The following is an 18899-nucleotide window of genomic DNA, read 5'->3' as shown; positions in this document are numbered from 1 at the left end:
GGGGCCATTCGGTTGGGTGCGGTGCTAGTGTAAGCAGGGTAGACGCACGGATGAAGGCAGTTAGAAGCTAGACGTGTCTCCTCGCCACCAGCTTAAATAGTCCCTTTAACCTATAGGGTAATAATACCCATAGGCAAAGAGGCTCGGACCCTTTAAACGGAGAGCTGGTCCAGTACCTCCTCTACGGGGGATCTAACACTGCGCATAGTCGGACAAACAAACAGACAAACAAACAAACAGAATGACAAATGGACAAAAACGAGTCGAAAACATAACCTCCTTGGCGGAGGTAACGACTGTTGAAATGTTTTAAAGTTTTATTTGTATTATAAAGTTGGAATGTTTGGTTAAACATAAAATATCTCTTACAAAGCTCTTTATAAACATCTTTCATTGTGCGTCTTTCTCACTCACACACACACACACAAGTTAGTGTTTCGGTCTTAAAGGTTAAAGATGCCACATGTAAGATTTTCTCTGACCAGTTGACACCAAATTAGTCGTGATGACGCCTGCAAGTACCCTCAATGCTGCAACTCACAAAAAAAAGAAATATGGACCTATCGACAAAAATAAGACTTCCTAACCCTAACTTAACAAAACTGACTGCAACTAAACCTGTCCAGTCTTTCCTCTTGTCCGATTGTCTGATGAGAATTACCCAACAAACGGCTAACTGCCGTGTCTGCTAAGTGCAGAAAATACTGAGCATTTGCTGAGCTCTAGTGGTAAAATGTACAAATATATAGTTCGAACATTTCTACGTGCTTCTTTAATGACCGTCAATTAATTGCAAAATCAGTTTTTTTTCGTATGACATTGATGCAGTAACCGTGTTGATATTTTGATATCTAATTACATTTTAAGGACTTTAACAGTCAGCTAATGTTATCTGTGAGTAACACACACACCATGTGCACGGAAAATAATATATCAGCTAACAGAAAAACTTTTGTTTTGCTCTTTAAAAGGGGAACTATGCTCTTTTTTTTTCCTCTATAGAGAAACCTGCGAGAAAACAGCGAAGAAATGGCCAAAACTGCATAGCGCCCCTTTAACAACAAATAGACTTTTGTACCCGTTCTGCTTCGTAGGTTTGACCAAATAAACTAAACAGTGTCGTTATCTTCTGTACTGAGGCTGAGAACGACCATGTTTGCAATGATTTTTTCCTCATGATGTTATCTTGTGATCACAAATGATATTAGAAGAAAACTAAATTTTGCATCCTCTTAATACTTTATATGTTTATCGGATTATTCTTCCGCTCACCATCAGCTCCATCTGGGTCGTTTGAACTCCTGATCTCTGATAAACACATACATAAGTAATAAGAGGAAACAATTTCAATTTCTCATAACAAAATAATTGACTAATGATCTTGACATAACAGCAGTGGTGTAGTCTACGTGATACGCAGGTATACGCAATATACCCACTAGGAAAGCTCTAGGATTTCCATATACCCACTTAAAAATGCCCAGCATACTTTCCATTATAATTTTGGATATATTTTGTATTGTCATCTGTGTTTTTCTTCTTCACATAGGCTAATTGAAGGCATTTCCACCGTAAATTGGTGCATTAAAGTGTATCCGAATACAGGAAATGAAGTTGTTGATGCTCAATACTTCCCTGGGGGAGGACACCCAGACCCCCCCACTATGATATGCCCCCACCCCTTCCCCAAAGGCAGATTCTGGCCCATATATATAGGCCAATATATTTATATATAGTACAGTATACCCACTACAATACATTAGACTACACCACTGCATAACAGCATTAACAGCACGGCCGTTCTTCATACTTCAGGACTCAGATTCTATCACAATGCAATGTTAAAATAAGTGGACAAGAAATAGTCCTTTACCAAGCCCCATCTACTTTCTTTTTGGCACCTTACTGATCATTCGTATTGCTTCTATTTGTTTTATTTGCACTCCATATGTTTGCACTCTCTTATTTTGCAACTGCTGAAAAACATCCCATCTTATGACACGCTGAGCATTTACGGTCATCTGGCTGCTTTTGATTTGTTACATTTAGTTTTTTCTCCCCACCCAAATAGAATGAATTAATAAAACCAGTAACGTGCTCAAAGCTCCTACTACGTGAGCTCCGTCTCTCTGCGCGTAACGTAGAGTTTTCTATCTACGACGTGCAACGTTAAGACAGCAAATCAGAGACATTATTAGATCTTGTTAGCAGCATGCTGCATGCTTATTGGCTCACTGACACTGAAGAGATTTACTCCTTAGGTATTGAAATTGGGTATTGAATGACGAGTCATTTTTCGATACTCAGTGATACTTAAGCAATTCGGTCGGTGCCTAAAAAGTATAGAATTCGGTACCCAGGCCTACTTGAATCCCAGGATGTATATCTCAAAGAGCTTAACAAAGAAAACAGGATGGTAGTTCTCACAGATTGCTGCAATATGCCATCAGGATCAACAGTCCACTTAGTTTTACATCTGAGCGCATTAAGAGGAATCCTGCAATAGTGAGCAAAACGCCAGACCTGCAATTGTCAGATAAACATCTAGAAAACGTAAAACTAACAAAGAAAAAGATATCATCATCACTGGTAATTTGCTGACAGCACACTGAGAGAAAATCCTCCATGTTTAACCTTTAATAAAAACCACATTTCATGAGTAAGACTCGTATATTCAGTCTGGAAAACGGAAAAGTTGTTTTGAGATTTAGTGTTTTAACACAGGACACAGATTGAGGAAATGTGAGAAAAGAAGGAAGTACAGTACATTTTTTTTGAAACTACAGCTAGATCTTTACAGGTGAAAGAGTTCGTCCAATCATTTTGTGACAACACCCTTCCTATTGTCGGTGCAAAACCGCCTTTCAATACTGCTTAACAGCGGGAAATCCAACATGAGCTAATGTGGGTGTCAAATAGGGATGCACCGAATCCAGACTTCGGCCGAATATTGGGCTTTTTGACGGGGTCCGGTTTCTGCCGAACCTCCGAATATTTTCCACCGAATCCTATGCTTGCGCTACGCTGGTTGACGTAATGGCGGTGCCGTTGATTACGGGAAGGTGTTTACGTAGGTGGAGCGTTCAATGCAGTAGGCTGTGAGAAAGTGAAAATAGAACTGGTGAGCAGAAAAAGTTGTTGTTTGGCAGTTCTTACAGTCAAAAGAAGGCCGTTCAACTCTTCAATTTGCACAGCCGATTTCTCTGGTGGTGGCGAGGACCCTAAATAATACACAACATCGCTATTACAACATTTGGTATGAAATATCTGAAAGAATACGAGTTGTGCACGAAGGAATCTCCAGACAGCAGCCAAAATGCTGCAACTTCAGGTAAATAAAATGAAAAATACACAGCTGTGGACGTTGTTTACTTCATTAATGTGTTTACTGGGTCAATGGACTGAAGATGGGAGGAGGATTCGGTATCAGATTCGGCAGAATCTTAACCAGTGGATTCGGTATTCGGCCGAACCCCAAAAATCTGGATTCGGTGCATCCCTAGTGTCAAATAACGCTTTAGTTCCTTAACATCGCAGCTTTCAGTTTCTGGTTCACTCTGTGTGACTTATGCATTTACAGTATATGACATTTAGATTTAACAATAATAAACTATAAACATGTTTAATGATGATATCTTTATGCATGAAAAATGATTTTTAAGTTTTGTAAAGCTTATCTTCATACAACATACGTTCATAATCCATGTATGTTTGCTTTCATTGAGCTGCACGCTCTTATAGTGTCTCATAGTTTTGGCTGCATGTTCAAATCTGTTAAATACAAATCATGTTTACTTTAAATGACTGCCAAACATTTTCCAAATCAAGTCGCACAACTCTTCTCCTGTACGTTGTGCTTTTTTCTCAAAACTTTGAGGCTAGGTTGCCTTCATCCGTGTGGCAGGACAGCCGAAAACATTCAGCTCAACCTGAAAAGTTAAAGGGATACGCCACCGTTTGTTGAAACAGGGCTTATCACGTTCTCCCCTGGCTGTAGATATAGGTGGGCCAACGCATTTCTTGTCTCAGTGCAAGTAATTAGGTTTTTTGTCTTTTGTTGGCTCACTTTTACTCACAACATGCTAACCGGCAACATAGGATTCCATTCACTACGCTAAGCTAACTAGCGGCGGCGCTGCCGGTGTTGCACCGGACTAAAACAATGCACGCACAAAAAACGCGTTGGCCCACCTATCTACAGCTAGAGGAGACTGTGATGAGCCCTATTTCAACAAACTGTGGTGTATCCCTTTAAGATAGAGAAGAGCTCTGGAACATGTTTAGCAGTGTAGTATAATGGATTTCTAGATAACCAATAAACACCAGACTTAGTGTTCTTTGTGTAAAGTGATCTGGTTTAAGCTTCAAAGCTTTGAGAATGTGCAACAAAATAACTTTTATAAATAGCTAAAAAAGGTACCTACAGTGTCATTAAACAAAACATTCTGACAGTTTATTTCAACTAAAACTGGTGTCCCATAATTTTCTGTCTTAAAAGTGGCAATTTTTGGCCCTCAGATCGCTGAGCGCTACAAGTTAAAAAAAAAAAAACATTCAGGAAACCCCACAAACCAGAGCTGGTGTTTCCTCTCAGGAGGCTTCAGCAGACAAACATCCGGCCTACAGCTCGCACTCGCCGACCGACTCAAAGCTCCACATTATTCAGTTTTCCTCAGTCTTACACTAGGTTAAGGATAAACGTAAGTTTTAACTGAGTTAGTTTAAGGGATAGTTCAGATTTTTTGAACTGGGGTTGAACAGTATGAGGTACTTATCCCTCGCGTGCTCCCAGTTTGGAGGAGCAGGCAGGAGTACCGACACAGAAGCTAAGCTAATGTCCTGCTGTGGACGGGGGCGGCAGCTTAACACATTTTAGACAAAAAAAAATTAATCAGTTTAAGTTCACGCTGTATTTAGAATATTTCCCTCGCTGTCAGACAGCCCTTTACGATGGGGAACTGAAGCAGTTATCTCGGCTCTCTTCAAAGCCCCCAGACTCCTTTGAAAAAACAGTGTTCTGCGAGGTAAAAATGTTTTTGTCATAAAAAGGAGTCTGGTGGCTTTGAAGAGAGCAGAGATAACTGCTTCAGTTCCCTGTCGTAAAGGGATGTCTGACAGCGAGGTAACGTAGTGAAAATATTTAAATATAGCGTCCACTTAAACTGATATGGATGTTTTTATGTGTCTAAAATGCATTTAACTGCGGTCCCCGTCCACAGCAGGACATTGCTTAGCTTCTGTGTCGGTACTCCTGACTGCTTCTCCAAACTCTCCAAACATCTACTGTAGCTAACACACTGACTGGAGAAGTAGCTCAGACAACCACACTGCAAAACATCTCAAATATCCCTTTAAAATGTGAATTAGTCCCCCCCCTCTCTAAACCTTGAAAGTTTTCCAGTTCAAATACTGCAAGTTGGCCTGATTTTGAAAATGTATCCGACACATAATAACATTTTTAACAGTCTATGTTAAACACCTGTAATCAGACACAAAAGGAAGAAAAAGTCGTCAAACAGCGGCTGTTTAAAGCAAAAATGTCCGATCTTGATTATATTTTTCCCCATCCTTTCCCATCGTGCTGATCGATTTGAACCATTAGTGCAGGATGACAACCGTTGAGTCGTAGGAGCTTCAGGTTTGTTTTTGATTTTCTGGGAAAAGTCCACTGGCCGGTCAGGACTTAATGAACCAAACGGTCCGAGAAAGAAACAAAGTCAAATCCAGTCCAGGTGGGATATAATCCACGGAGCCAATCAGAGCACAGAGAAAGGAAGAACACAAATCACCGGCGTAAAATCCGTTTCACTCCGTCGTTAAGGCAGCGCAGGTCCGTCCCGTTCTCATTCAACAGACGATCCACTCGGAGTGGAACTTAAGAGTCCAAACTACTAATAAAAACTGAGCAGGCAGCTTTTGTTTAACCAAAAACTGCCTGAAAAGTTTTTGGGGAAAAACTGTGAAACACTGTTGTACCAGAGTTCAGTATTCACAGCGCTCGCTGTAGAGTTCAAACCCACCAACCTGTTCACAGAGAGCGGCTGCAAAAACCAAAGAAAAAAGTTGTTTCCTTAGTTTTTTCCCCCATCGGCTGTTTTCAGGATTTTCCTCATGAGAGAAGTGAAATGTAGTTTGTAGGCACAATCCCACGCTTCCCGCCCACAACTCCCAGAATCCACTGCTCATCCACAAACTCCACTTGTGTAATAATCTCACCGACCTGCAGGAGGAAGACAGCAAGACAGAAAGGGAGCACAATTGGAAGAAAACAGACAAAAACAGTTAGATGTTTTAGCTTAATTTTGAAACACACAAACTTAAACTGCAGTTCTGATAGATGGCCTAAAAAATAATGGTTTGCCCTCACTGATAAATGAACACTACTTAACTTAATAGGTCTAAATAAATATTAAAATCTTACATAAACTTACATCGAGTCTGTGCAGAGAATCTAAACTTAAAAAGGTTCTCAGGACGTGCACACACACACACACGCACGAGCACACACACACACGCACGAGCACACACACACACACGCACGAGCACACACACACACACGCACGAGCGCGCCCGCTGCCACACACACGCACGAGCGCGCCACACACACACACACACACACACACACACACACACACACACACACACACACACACACACACACACACACACACACACACACACACACACACACACACACACACACACACACACACACACACACACACCTTTAACGTGAGCTCATCCTCGCTCTCTGCTGTGAAGTCAAACTTGGCCACTCCTTTAACCGCTGACAGCTGGCCTGGGATTGGCTGAGCTGGAAACAAGAACAGGAAGTTGTGGTTAGAGTGTGCGTTCACGCACAAGATTCCAGAGAACACATTAATACAAATCGTGAACACCAGGTGTTAAAAGAAACAGAAAAAAAAGCATTTCAAATTGATAAAACAAAACAGCTAATCTTAATACAACCAAATCAAAAACACAAAACTATCAACATTATCAAAACATGATTCAAATACCCACTAGTGAAAACATAAACAAGGTGAAGAGTGTGCCAAACAAGCACAAATAAATGGCATCTCATAGTTATAATAAGTCAAGCCACATTATGGTATAAAGGCATCCAAAAAAACTCATGAACACTAGGACATGAGATCAAAAACGGTGTACATTCAGTCATATCATCTGCAAATACTGAGTGGCGTTTCTTTTCTTGTCCCAGGATCACCAGACGGGCGGGGTTTACAAAAGTATGCTTTAACAAATTAAACAAACAGATTTACAATGCAGAACTTCTACCTGTAACAGCAGTGTTTCCTATGTTGATTTTGTAATGGCAGCCCGCCACGGTATCATAAATAGGGCAGACGCACAATGTAGTCGCGGTTGCCTTTTTAAATGATCCTGCCGACATAATGCACCCTCCCCATTGGCTGCCGCTCACATTGCAATTTAACAACAAGTAGAACTATTCAGAGGCTATTGGGCCCGTCCAGTCCAACTCCACATACTGTTGTGTTGATGGAGTTTCAACGGTAAGTGAGTCAGGTAAGGCGGTTGTTGTTCGGACCGACCTGCACCCACTGCTAAAAAAATAAATAAATCCTGAAGGAAACACCGAACAGAGTCTCTTTACAAGGTGGTATTAGCAGTGTGTTCTCTAGGTTTGTGCAAGACTTAAGTGCATGAATGTGGTAGAAGGTTTTAGGGGTCCTCCCTCAAGAAAATTTTATTTTTTTCAATAAATCTTTATTGGACCATTATCATTACCATATCGGTGTCTAAAATGTCGGAAAATCTAGAGAAGATAATGAATAAATAATGAAACTGGGAGATCGACTACAATGATTAGATCTGACAAAAGTCATTGAGTTAGTTTTTGATGCTTACATGGAAAACCCTAAATAGAACTTCCACTGAAGTTAAGTATCTAATAACTTCCACCACGTGTATTTTAGACTTGATTAGATTATGCATTTTGTTTATTATAGTGTGTGTGTGTGTGTGTGTGTGTGTGTGTGTTACCCTGGCAGGCTTGTGTGAAGGCAGCAGGGTAGATCCCCTCCCCCCCCTCCAGTCGTCCTCTCCTCCACTCGGCATCGATATGCTGAGTGACCTGGATGAGCGCCCCCTTGTGGAAGGACAGATCCTCTGCAGTCTGACCGGGGAAGTCAAACAGAGCCACAGCCCACTCCTTTGTCTGAACAAACACAAAACAGATTTAGCAAGGCAAAAACTGCGCACAATTAATAGACCAATTTGTACATTTTATACAAGAAAAATGTGAATATCTGAATATTAACAACAACAACAACAACAAAAAACAGTGTTTCGGCAGGTTTCACAAAGTCAAATTTAAGACTTTTTAAGACCTTTATGGATGAAATTTAAGACCTGTATCACAACGTAAAAAAATAAAATAAGTCAGATGTCATGTCCGGGAAAACATTGTCTGAAACAATTTCCCGGTTTCCTCATCGGCATTATAGGACTGGTGTCTAGATTGGCTGTAATTGGCTGGAAAATTAAGACCTATGGAAAATTAATAAAGACCTAGAACATAATAATAATAACTTCAGCGAATTTAAGACTTTTTAAGGCCTAACATTTAGATTTTGAAATTTTAGACTTTTTAAGGCCCCTCGGAAACCCTGCATTAACAGAACGCACTACATAGTATAAAAATGGAACATGATTGATTTTAGTGCAATATTTAAAGCATGAGTGACCCCTTTCTCTTGTTTATCTTTAATTAAAATAACTTGAAAAATGAGGGAGCTTTCTTACTTCAACACTTACAATACAACCCCTGGCCCACACGCACTCCCACACGCTCACTCATGCACACACTCACCTCTGAGTCGGGGCCCTGTGAGGTCTTTGGTGCTGTAGTAGACAAAACAAAACCACCATTACATTCAATTCTAAAGAAATCACAATGTTTGTTAGTTTCACCTGCAATAGAAATGGTGTCACGCGGTCACATAACGTGATAGCGTCATCACAAGCGTGCAACGTAATGACGCGAAAGACAGAAGCTTTAGCTTTCTGCTGCTGCAAAAGAATGCTCTAGCTGTTGTGGTTTTTATTTTAGATCGATTTAAACTGAAATATGTACGACATTCTACAGCTACCTCGGAGGAGCAATCAAATAAGGGACATGAGATGCTATCTGATAGCTCCTCGACTCCTCGGTCCTCGGCTGAACCGGAAGTTGTTCTGTCCCTCCGCGAAGGAAGGCCATCTCAGAGCTCTTACTTCTGCCACAAGGACCGTGGAGCGAGCATCGATTATGGTGATATCAATCTCCTCTGAAAATGCTGGACTCCGTATACCATGCAGCACTAAGATTTGTAACCAACTCTAGTTTTCGTACTCATCACTGTAGCCTGTATGAGAGCGTTGGTCGGCCTTCTTTGCACAATCGCAGGTTGGAGCATTGGTATATTTTTCTTTTTAAGGCCATACTGTGTAAACTGCCTCCTTACTTAGGTTCTCTCCTGACTCCTAAAGTCACTACCGGGAAATGTAATCTTCGATCATAACGGCAAACCATGTATGATATTTCTGTTTTCGGTGAAAGTGCCTTTAAATTTTAATTTTTGCACCCTCATCCTGGTATAAACTGCAGAATCATCTTAAATTAGACTACCTACCAACATTGATACAGTTTAAAATTAGGATAAAAGGATTATTTGAGTACTAAATGCACATGCGCTGCTGGTGATTATGTAAAGAGGATGTTAATTTGCCAAGTTTTTTTTTTGTCTGTTTTATGTTGTCTGTTTTTGCTGTACATTTTAAATTTGGAACTTTTGTACTGCTGTCTTGGCCAGGACTCCAGTGAAAAAGAGATTCTGAATCTCAATGGGATTTCTCCTGGTTAAATAAAGGTTAATAAAATAATTTTAAAAAATCGAAGAGCTATAGGCGAGGATACACGAGAGCAGCCTTCCCAGAAGCCCTGCAGCTGAAGGAGTATCTAACTCTGCCGAAACAGCTGACGTATTCATGTGACTCTCCGGAGGAAAGGACATCTCATCTCTCTAAAACAAATGACCTCCTTGCCTCCTCCCACGATTTCCTCACGTCTCTCCCGTGCCTCCTCGGTGGGAGGGACTAAGACGCGAGGAAGGGAGGCAAGTGGAGGAGTCAAGGAGGCAATTTAAGGGTTATGAGAGGCAGCCGTGGTTAAGATGCCTGCTTACATATAAAGACCAACTGTGCCAGTGTATTTAGGAGGACACTGAGCTATTCCAAAAGACTGCAGTTCAACAGTTTTTTTATTTACAGTTGAAGGACTTTTCGGCTCACCTGTTCTTTTTGTCGCTGTGGTCTCTGTTGTCGTTGGTTTTCCCGTTTCCCCTGGTGACAGCGGCGGCTGCCGGGGCGGCTCCACCACCTCGGCGAAGTTCAGGGGGAATATTCCAATTCGCCCATGGATCTGGCCCCGCCCCCACTCTTGTCCAATGATTTCCAGCAGGGCGATGACATCACCCTGGGAGAAGGTGAGCTCGTCGTCATCCTCTCCCTCGTAGTCAAACAAGGCAACGCACCGAGGACCGCGCACACACGCACACACACACACACACACACACACACCCACCAAGGGATATACTCAAAATTAAATCTAGTCTTCTAGAAATAGTTCCTGTACAGTTACATGTCTGGTGTGTATCTGTGAGTCGTGTGTCTGACCTGACGGGAGGAGAGTCGGGCTGTTCTTTATGCTCAGTGGGCTGCACAGGCAGAATAGACTACACGACAAAAAAAGAAAATAAAATAAAGTTAACTTATGTCTTACCTTTTAGGTCAACGTATTATGTTGTGGGAAACACATGTAGAGCAGTTAAAAAGGTAGTAGTTTTACATTTAAAGTAAGTTTCAATAAAAAAAAAAAACACTTGTTTTTATTATAAAAAACTCAACGTGTTGCCGCTGCTCTTCTTTTTTTGCACTTCAATTATTATGTAATATGGTATGGGTGTATTTTATTATATTTATTAACTTATCTGTCAGAACTACTTCTGAATTGCTTTAAAGAGTAGGGTTTAACTAACTGTTCTAATACCTGGGAGTCCGATAGGCTGAGGCCCTCCAAGGCAGATTTTGATTGGTTGTCCTGATCTGGAGCAGGTTCTGGTTGGATGTCCAGGTCCAGGAGACACTGTGACGGGTTGATGACGGCCGTTTGACTCCTCCCTTCACCTGGCAGGGGCTCGGAGGGGCTCGGGTCATCCAGGACGATCAGGACTTCCTGTTTCTGAGACAAAATTAAGAAAATGAAGACCTTGGAAATCAAATCTATGACAGTAGTGTGTGTGTGTGTGAGTGTGTGTGTCTGTGTGCATCCGTCTGTGTGTCTGTCTGTCTGTCTGTCTGTGTGTCTGTCTGTGTGTGCGTCCGTCTGTGTGCGTGTCTGTCTGAATCAGAAAGTTTTTATTTCTTTATTGTCTGTGTATGTGCGCGTGTGTCTGTGTGCATCCGTCTGTGTGCGTGTCTGTGTGCATCCGTCTGTGTGCGTGTCTGTGTGTGTGTGCCTGTCTGAATCAGAAATCAGAAAGCCTTTATTTCTTTATTGTCTGTGTCTGTGTCTGTGTGTGTGTGTGTGTGTGTGTGTGTGTGTGTGTGTGTGTGCGTGTGTCATACCACGTAGCTGTTGAAGAGAGGGTGTCCAGGTTTAGGGCGCGGGGGCAGAGGTGGTCCCCTCTTTGATGCCCTTTGCGGCTGCACCTGATTGGCTGACACAGAAGAAGAGGACGAAGTGGTTTGTGAAGACGAAGACTGGCTGGCCGGGTAAACGGAGGGGGCGGGACCAGTTTTGGACGGCGGAGGGGCCGTCTGTTTGGCTGAGGAAGTTGAGCCGACGGCTGGAGGCGGCGGTCGCCCAGGGGTGGATTTGATTGGTGGAGGACGAAGGGGGAGGAGCTTCACACTTGACGGCCTGGAGAGAAAGAGGGAGACTGATTTATGGCAACAAAGGAAGAGAAGCTGCTCTTCAAATGGAACCGAACAACAGTTTGTGGGGATAGATGATGGTAGACGCTAAAAACGCTAAACACACGATAAAGGGAGTTCCGACATGTTGATAATGCTGCATAATGAAAGAAGACGATGAAAGAAAAATCAGACCAGATCTACAAAGCAGCTAACTGGGAAAGAAAACAATCACAATCTCACTTATTAAAACTGATATTTTCTACTTTTATGGGACAGTGAAGTCATGTTTGAAGGTGTATTCCCCTCCTGAAGAATTACAAATCTCTTCCTCACCGCGGAGGGAGAGGAGGATCTGAGGAGTTTGGGTTCGCAGCGCTGCTGGTTTCTGGTTTGGTGGGAATCACGGGGCCTTTCCTCAGGGCCGGAGCCGGCGGTTTGAGGCCCGGGGTCTGAACCAGGGCCGGTCCTGAAGGTCTGGGGGCCGTGGCCGGGGCAGCAGCTGCAGGTTTGGGTGGGACTGGGTTTGAATCTGGAGGCGAGACTCCGGTGGGTTTGGGGGCCAGATTTGGAGCTGGAGGTGGAGAGCAGATGTCAAGGTTACCACTCATTGTTGATATTAGATGCTAAAGTGACAACTTTAACAGTTAGGGACGATTTAAAAGCGGTGGTTACCAAGGTAACAGAAATGCTGAAAATGGAGACAAAGTTAGGAGACGTCTAAAAGAATAAAATACAAAGCAAAAACGGCCACATTCAGCCCCTCGTGTTGCATGATGGGAATTCTCTGTCAAGTTGAACAATCACATGGCTTGGCTGAACACACACACACAATTGTGTCTACACAGCGTACAGTACAGCTGGCTTTTACACAGCACTAACAATAGTGGGCGCTTATTTTCTACTCGCACAATCACTGCATTTTTCTTTCACAAGGTTTGGATTGGACTCTCTTTCTTTCACACACACACACACACACACACACACACACACACACACACACACACACACACACACACACACACACACACACACACACACACACACACACACACACACACACACACACACACACACACACACACACACACACACACACACACACACACACACAGCATAATATAACTAGCAAGATTTATGTCTCCGAGCTTTCAAACACTCCATTGTACTTCAGCTTCATCCAGCTTAGTGTGCACAAAAGCACACACACACACGTGCACGCACACACTCTTACCGCTGGCTCTGCGTGGTGATGTCAGTGCTGCTGGTTTGGTCGGGACGCCTGGACGACCACTTCTTATTTTCACTGAAAAAAATAAAAATAAAAAAAATAAGTGAGTGTGAATTTAGACTGAATAACAAAACGTGGGGACAGTAAAAACATTGAATACATTTCGCACTTCAGGTTGGACGCAAACTGCATTTCGTCGTCTTTGTACTCGCACTCTGCACAATGACAACAAAGTTGAATCTAATCTAAAACTCAGTCTCAATCAGCTGGCGAACTCTCGCTCGTCTGTTTTCCGCACACGTGCAGAAGTTCACAAACATTTACATGAGGTTTTGGAGGAAGCGTGCGGCTTTCCGCTTACACAGCTTATCTACCAGATAAGCGGAGTGTGTAACTGGCGCCGATAAGCTCTGTTTAGCTAAGAGCCATTGACTGAACTTCAGACTTATTTGCAAAGCAGCTGCAGCGGTTGACAGCGCTGAGTACTCGGTCAGGTATCACCACTGGCAGGCTTCGTAGTGACTATGTTCATTTACTTACTGGGACAGTACCATCGATATAGAACAATGGAAAAGTACACTTTGATGTCATACGGACATACTGGGGTCAGATTTATTTAGTGGCCCTTTGATTTCACTTGAAACTTAAGTGTGATGAGTAACACGTCAAAGAAAATAAGAGCAAAGCTTGTATTTCTCTAATGGTGGATAAACTAATCGTGTTCTTCTAAATCAGTTCTGGCCATCAATTAAGATGCAATCACCATCAATTGTGGGCATGAATTACAGCATGTCATTGTATATTTTGCAGCAGTAAAATTCTGTTTTTAACATTTGCACATAGTTATTAGCCTTGTTCAGCTATTCAACGAGTAAAGAAGGGATGATAAAAGTGAACAATAGAGTGAAAACAAAATGGCATTGGAGTCCGTTTATAAGGCAAACTTTTGGGGAATCAGGCAAGGTTTTGTTCTATTTTTTTAATTGAATTTTTTAGAGCGAGACTAGTTCAATATTTGAACAAAGTTTCAAGTGTTTGAATACATAAAGGAGTGCTGGAGTCAGCCACACAGATTCAGCGTTGATGCTGACATTTGAAATTCTCTCTCTCACTCCCTCGCCCTCTCCCCCTCCCTTTCATCTCCCTCTCTCTCTCCCCATCTCTCTCTCTCTCTCTCCCTCTCCTCCTCATCTCCCTCCCCCCCTCCCTCTCTCCCCGTCTCCCTCCGCCTCCCACTCTCTCTCCCCCCCATCTCTCGCTCTCCATCTCCTCTCTCTCCCCATCTCCCTCCGCCTCCCACTCCCTTTCTCTCCGTCTCTCCCTCCCCCCCTCTCTCTCTGTCTCCCTCCGCCTCCCACTCTCGCTCTCTCCCTCTCCCTCTCCCTCTCTCTCTCTCTCCCTCCCTCTCTCTCCCCACCTCTCCCCCTCTCCGTGGGATTCACTGTGACGCCAGTGTTTCTGATTGCCTCCGTATTGAGTGCTGAACAGAGTTTCTTTGTAATCTCAGACTAAACAACAACAAGCAAAGATCTCCGCTCACACTGGGAGAAAAGGAAAGAGACACTGAGAAGTGAAGAGACGCTGACGGAGGAAGTGACTCTTCCTTTTCTGCCTGGTCCAACATGACAGACACCGATTACGTCTGCATGTGAACTAAATGCATTGTATCAACCAGTTATCTAATAAAACACTAAAAGCACGGACAGTCTCTGCACTGAACTTTAAAGCCTAAATATTGACTTGCACTTGCACGGCTGACCACATTAGGGGCTAATAACGTCTTCTGTGTTGTTGTTAAAACACTTGACTGAACCTTGAAAGTGGATAAAAGATAAAACATTTCAGTGTTTTACTGCAAGAGCGAAGAAAAACAAATGTACACATTTGAGAAGCTGGAATTTGATGGTTTCTCTTCAGATCTGGAGCCTCACGGTCTTGTAAATTAAAGGTTGTAGGTCCTGCTCCCACTAAAATGAAGTCAATGAGTCAGTGTAAAACCTCCACCTGCTAATTTGCTGAGTCACTCTTACGACATCAGCCAAACGTTTTGAATGTGGAAAATAAAACACACAAAAAACAAACATCTGTTGGCAGTAAAAGACGAATGGAAAGCGGGGAGCAATGGAAAACATTGTGAAATCGTACTTAGTTGAAGTGATTTTGGCTTCAAATGGACAGAATGAAGAAATAAACACAACGCACTGACTACTCTGATGGAGAATTACTGTTTTATTGAAGAGTCCAGAAGTCTAAAATGCCCTTTAGTGGTAACTCAGGACACTCAAAATGTCTCACCTCAAGTATGATGAACTTTAAGAAGATTTAGGATGAGGTCGTCAGAAAGTCGTAGCTGTTTTTCCAGATTACTGCCACAATTACATTCGAAAGTTCCCACTCGGTGTTTGTAATACCATTAAAAATTCCCCCCAAAATTGCAAATAAAAATAAGCTCTAGCCACACAGAGCAGCACCGGCCTTCCAGACTAAAAATCAACATTCAGCAAAACAAAAAGGATCAGAAACTTTTTTGTGGTATTTTTTGGTTAAACCTCCACTTTCCTAACCCGACTCCGCCAGATGGATCGCTTCGCATTTGCTCGGCAGTGTTTCCTCTATGTTGATTTGACCGTGGCGGCCCCCCACGGCAGCATTTCTGCCCCCCACGGTATCAGAAATAGGGCTGCATTGTTAGAGTGCATGTCGGAGAATAGCACGGTCACTCGGCAGGAAAAAGGTGGGGGTGTTCGGACCTGCCCCCACTGTTAACAAAAAAAAAAATCCTAAAGGAAACACTGCTCGGCATTATCTATCTGGGAACTTTCTGTTGGAGAACTTTTGGGAAGGGTCGAAAATCCTGGTTAGCTGATTGGATAAACCATCTGTCTATCACCACCTATAGTTGGTGATAGACGGGCCAAATCAACCAATCAGATCAAACTCTTGCCGAAACCAGTCGGGAGAAGAGCAGAAACATCTTTTCCTCCGAGAAAAGCCTCCAGTGCCGTTTTTTTTTGCTCTTCTTTCAATGAAGGAATACTTTCTAATTCGGATAAAACTTGCTGCGATCGCTACGCTCATCTCAACCGTGCACTGGGCGTGCTGATGGTCACCACCTCGAGACGCTGTCCCCGTGAGTCAGATTCTCTATCTCGCTGCTCATTGCTATGGTTTAAACATCTGTATTATCTCACTCTGTTTTATTTAAACCCAAAGCATGATTCTGCTTTTGTCAGTTTTTCAAACTATTACTGCTATTTTATTTTATTTTTCTTGACGTTGAGTATATTTATAGAACGAATTAAGTTCATAGCAAGAAATGAAGTTGCGGAAGTTGCTCACAAAAAGTTAACTTTAATAGGAATTTTACTTTTGCAGTTGCCTGGACAAAAACTCTAAACTAATATCTGAGGCTGCAATTGAGAATTTTTTATTATAGATTACTTTCTCTGTCAATCGTTTGCTCTACAAAATGTCAAAAAAGAGCGAAAGCATCTGAATGCCCTAAAGGCCGAGCTAGTGTCGCCAAATAGTTTGTTTGGCCCAAACGCCAAAAAAGTATTGATTTACTATCACATAAGTCACAGAAAGAAATCTTATTTAGAAGCTTGAACTAAGGATTTCTTTGGATACAAAACGATTAATTAATTAATTAATTAATTAATTAATTATCAACATGGTTGCTGATTAATTAACTGTCGATCGACTAATTGATTCATCTTTTCAGCTCCATCGCTCTGCGGCTTTGTCACAACAGTATCAGAATATTACGTTGTAAGAGAAGATAATGGAGGACTCCTTTTAGGGCTGCTCGAGTTTGGGAAAAAAAAATATAATCACAATTATTTCGGTCAATATTGAAATCACGATCATTTAACACGATTACTCGTTGACTTCTGGAAAGATGTTGCAACTATTGAACTTAAAAACAGTGGAAAATGTTAAAATAAATCAACAGTAAAAAAAACACAACTGTGAAATCTGCCTTAACACTTTCCCTATTTCTTATTGAAACTTTATTTTTTCATTCAGAACACAAGGGAAAAAATAAGAGTTTACTTGCAAAACGTAATGAGCTAAATAATTGTTTTTCTTAATTATTCTGTTTTTGTGATCACGATTAAATTTGGATTAACTGCACAGCCCTAACTCCTTTATCCCTTTGAGATGGAGACCCACTTCCCAGCCACTCTCGGACTTGAAACGACATTTGATTTCGCAGGTCCTACTGGCTCCCTGAAGTAGTCGGGAAAGATCTCGGACGGCCGACACAAAAAAAACAACAACAACAACAACAACAACAACGCTCACCAGTTTGGTTCGCGGCGTCCTGCGTCTCGTCACTTCCGGCCCGAGTCTCCGTCGGCGCTCCACTTCCCACCTCCACAGGGGGTCTCGGGGGCAGAGTTGGGGTGACGAGCCCAGCGGGCGTGATCTTGTCCTGGTGCTGCGCTCCCAGGCTGGTCCTGGGGGCACCGCAGGTCTGGGCGGAGCTTTGGGGTCGGCCGAGGAAGGAGTCTCACCGACGGAGGGGGCGAGTTTGGGCAGAGGAGGCCTCGGGGCCGGGACGGGGGTCCCAGACGAGAGGGTTTCTGTAGCGGCAGGCTGTGGTTTTGGGGATACGGAGGGTTTTTCAGTGCAGGGTTCGGGTACCAAAGCTGGAGCGGACTTCAGGGCGCGAGAAGCTCTGTCTGTCTCGGTGCAACCCGAGTCTGCTGTCGAACCGCCATCCTCCCAGAAGACTTTGCTGGATGGTTTGGGTGCGTGAGAGAGGTTTTTGGGTTTCGGGGCAACAGTGGGAGGGACGGATTTGGCCGGTTGCCCCTGGAGACGAGGGCGTGGCCGGGGTTCGGGTCTCTTTGCGACCTCAAAGTCTCTGTTGTTACCGTCTGCACAGCTCCCATCCGCCACCTGCTGCTGCTGCTGCTGCTCGAAGGCTTGTATCCTCGCCTTCAGAGTCGCCATGTCCTCCTCACCCTCGTCTTCCTCCCCCTCGTCTTCCTCCCCGCTCTCCGATTGGCTGTGCTCGCTGCTGTCGCTGCGGCGGTCTGGGAAGCCCCAGTCGTCCGCGCTGAAGGCCTGGAGCAGCTCCCGGAGGTACTTGCCCTGACTCACGTCCTGGTTAGCGGCGTCCGTTCCCGCGCGGGCCGCTAGCGTGGCCAATCCGTCCTCTCGCAGTTTCACCAAAGTCTGAACTTTGACCTCGCTGCCGACCGGCGCGCTGAACCTGGTGCGCGGGCGGGGGCGTGGCCTGGGACGCTCCAACGGGACGTGAGCGGAAGCGGTCGGAAGAGAGGCCGCGTCAACGGCAGCAGACGACTGATCCCATTGGTCAGTTTGAGCGCCAGAGGTGGAGGTCAAAGGTGAGCAAAGTTCAGCGAAGAGGTCACGGCACTGTGTGTGAGCGGAGTTGTGTGGGACCAGGTGTGCGTTTGGTACCACGCTGTCACCGTCAACGGAGGGGAGTGTTGATTGGCTGGCGGCGACGGTGATGATGTCGGCGACGGTGATGATGTCGTTGACGTCAGACGATTTGGGAGGGTAAGGGAGAGGCGGCCGTAGTGGTCTCACTGGTCTTCTTTCTGCACACAAACACACACACACACACATTTTAAATAAATAACGATAATAACGAGTTAAAGCAAATTCCTTTTAACGCCACTCGTGTTTTTAACGTGCGACTAACGCACGCACGTTCTGGGATTTGGATACGTAGTTTGGGAAATCAGGAAGC

The 18899-nt window shown here is 43.6% G+C and overlaps 2 protein-coding genes across 2 annotated transcripts in view; both read right to left on the bottom strand.

The window, feature by feature from the left end:
• Positions 1-18899, bottom strand: part of LOC120572171 — a 284405-nt gene that overhangs the window by 172988 nt on the left and 92518 nt on the right. The window lies entirely within an intron of this gene.
• The window catches only part of wu:fy63c09 (uncharacterized protein LOC797544 homolog), a 38384-nt gene continuing 25128 nt past the window's right edge, over positions 5644-18899 (bottom strand). Inside the window, 12 exon segments of the mRNA XM_039821323.1 lie at positions 5644-6220; positions 6726-6814; positions 8026-8200; positions 8855-8886; positions 10315-10566; positions 10700-10757; positions 11072-11263; positions 11650-11944; positions 12274-12511; positions 13172-13243; positions 17477-17641; positions 17644-18747. Of these exon segments, the coding sequence (XP_039677257.1) occupies positions 6110-6220; positions 6726-6814; positions 8026-8200; positions 8855-8886; positions 10315-10566; positions 10700-10757; positions 11072-11263; positions 11650-11944; positions 12274-12511; positions 13172-13243; positions 17477-17641; positions 17644-18747 (2783 nt within the window). The 3' untranslated portion in view covers positions 5644-6109.

The sequence above is a fragment of the Perca fluviatilis genome, chromosome 14 (assembly GCF_010015445.1).
Source record: "Perca fluviatilis chromosome 14, GENO_Pfluv_1.0, whole genome shotgun sequence".
NCBI lineage: Eukaryota > Metazoa > Chordata > Actinopteri > Perciformes > Percidae > Perca > Perca fluviatilis.
This window is presented reverse-complemented; position numbering and strand designations above follow the sequence as displayed.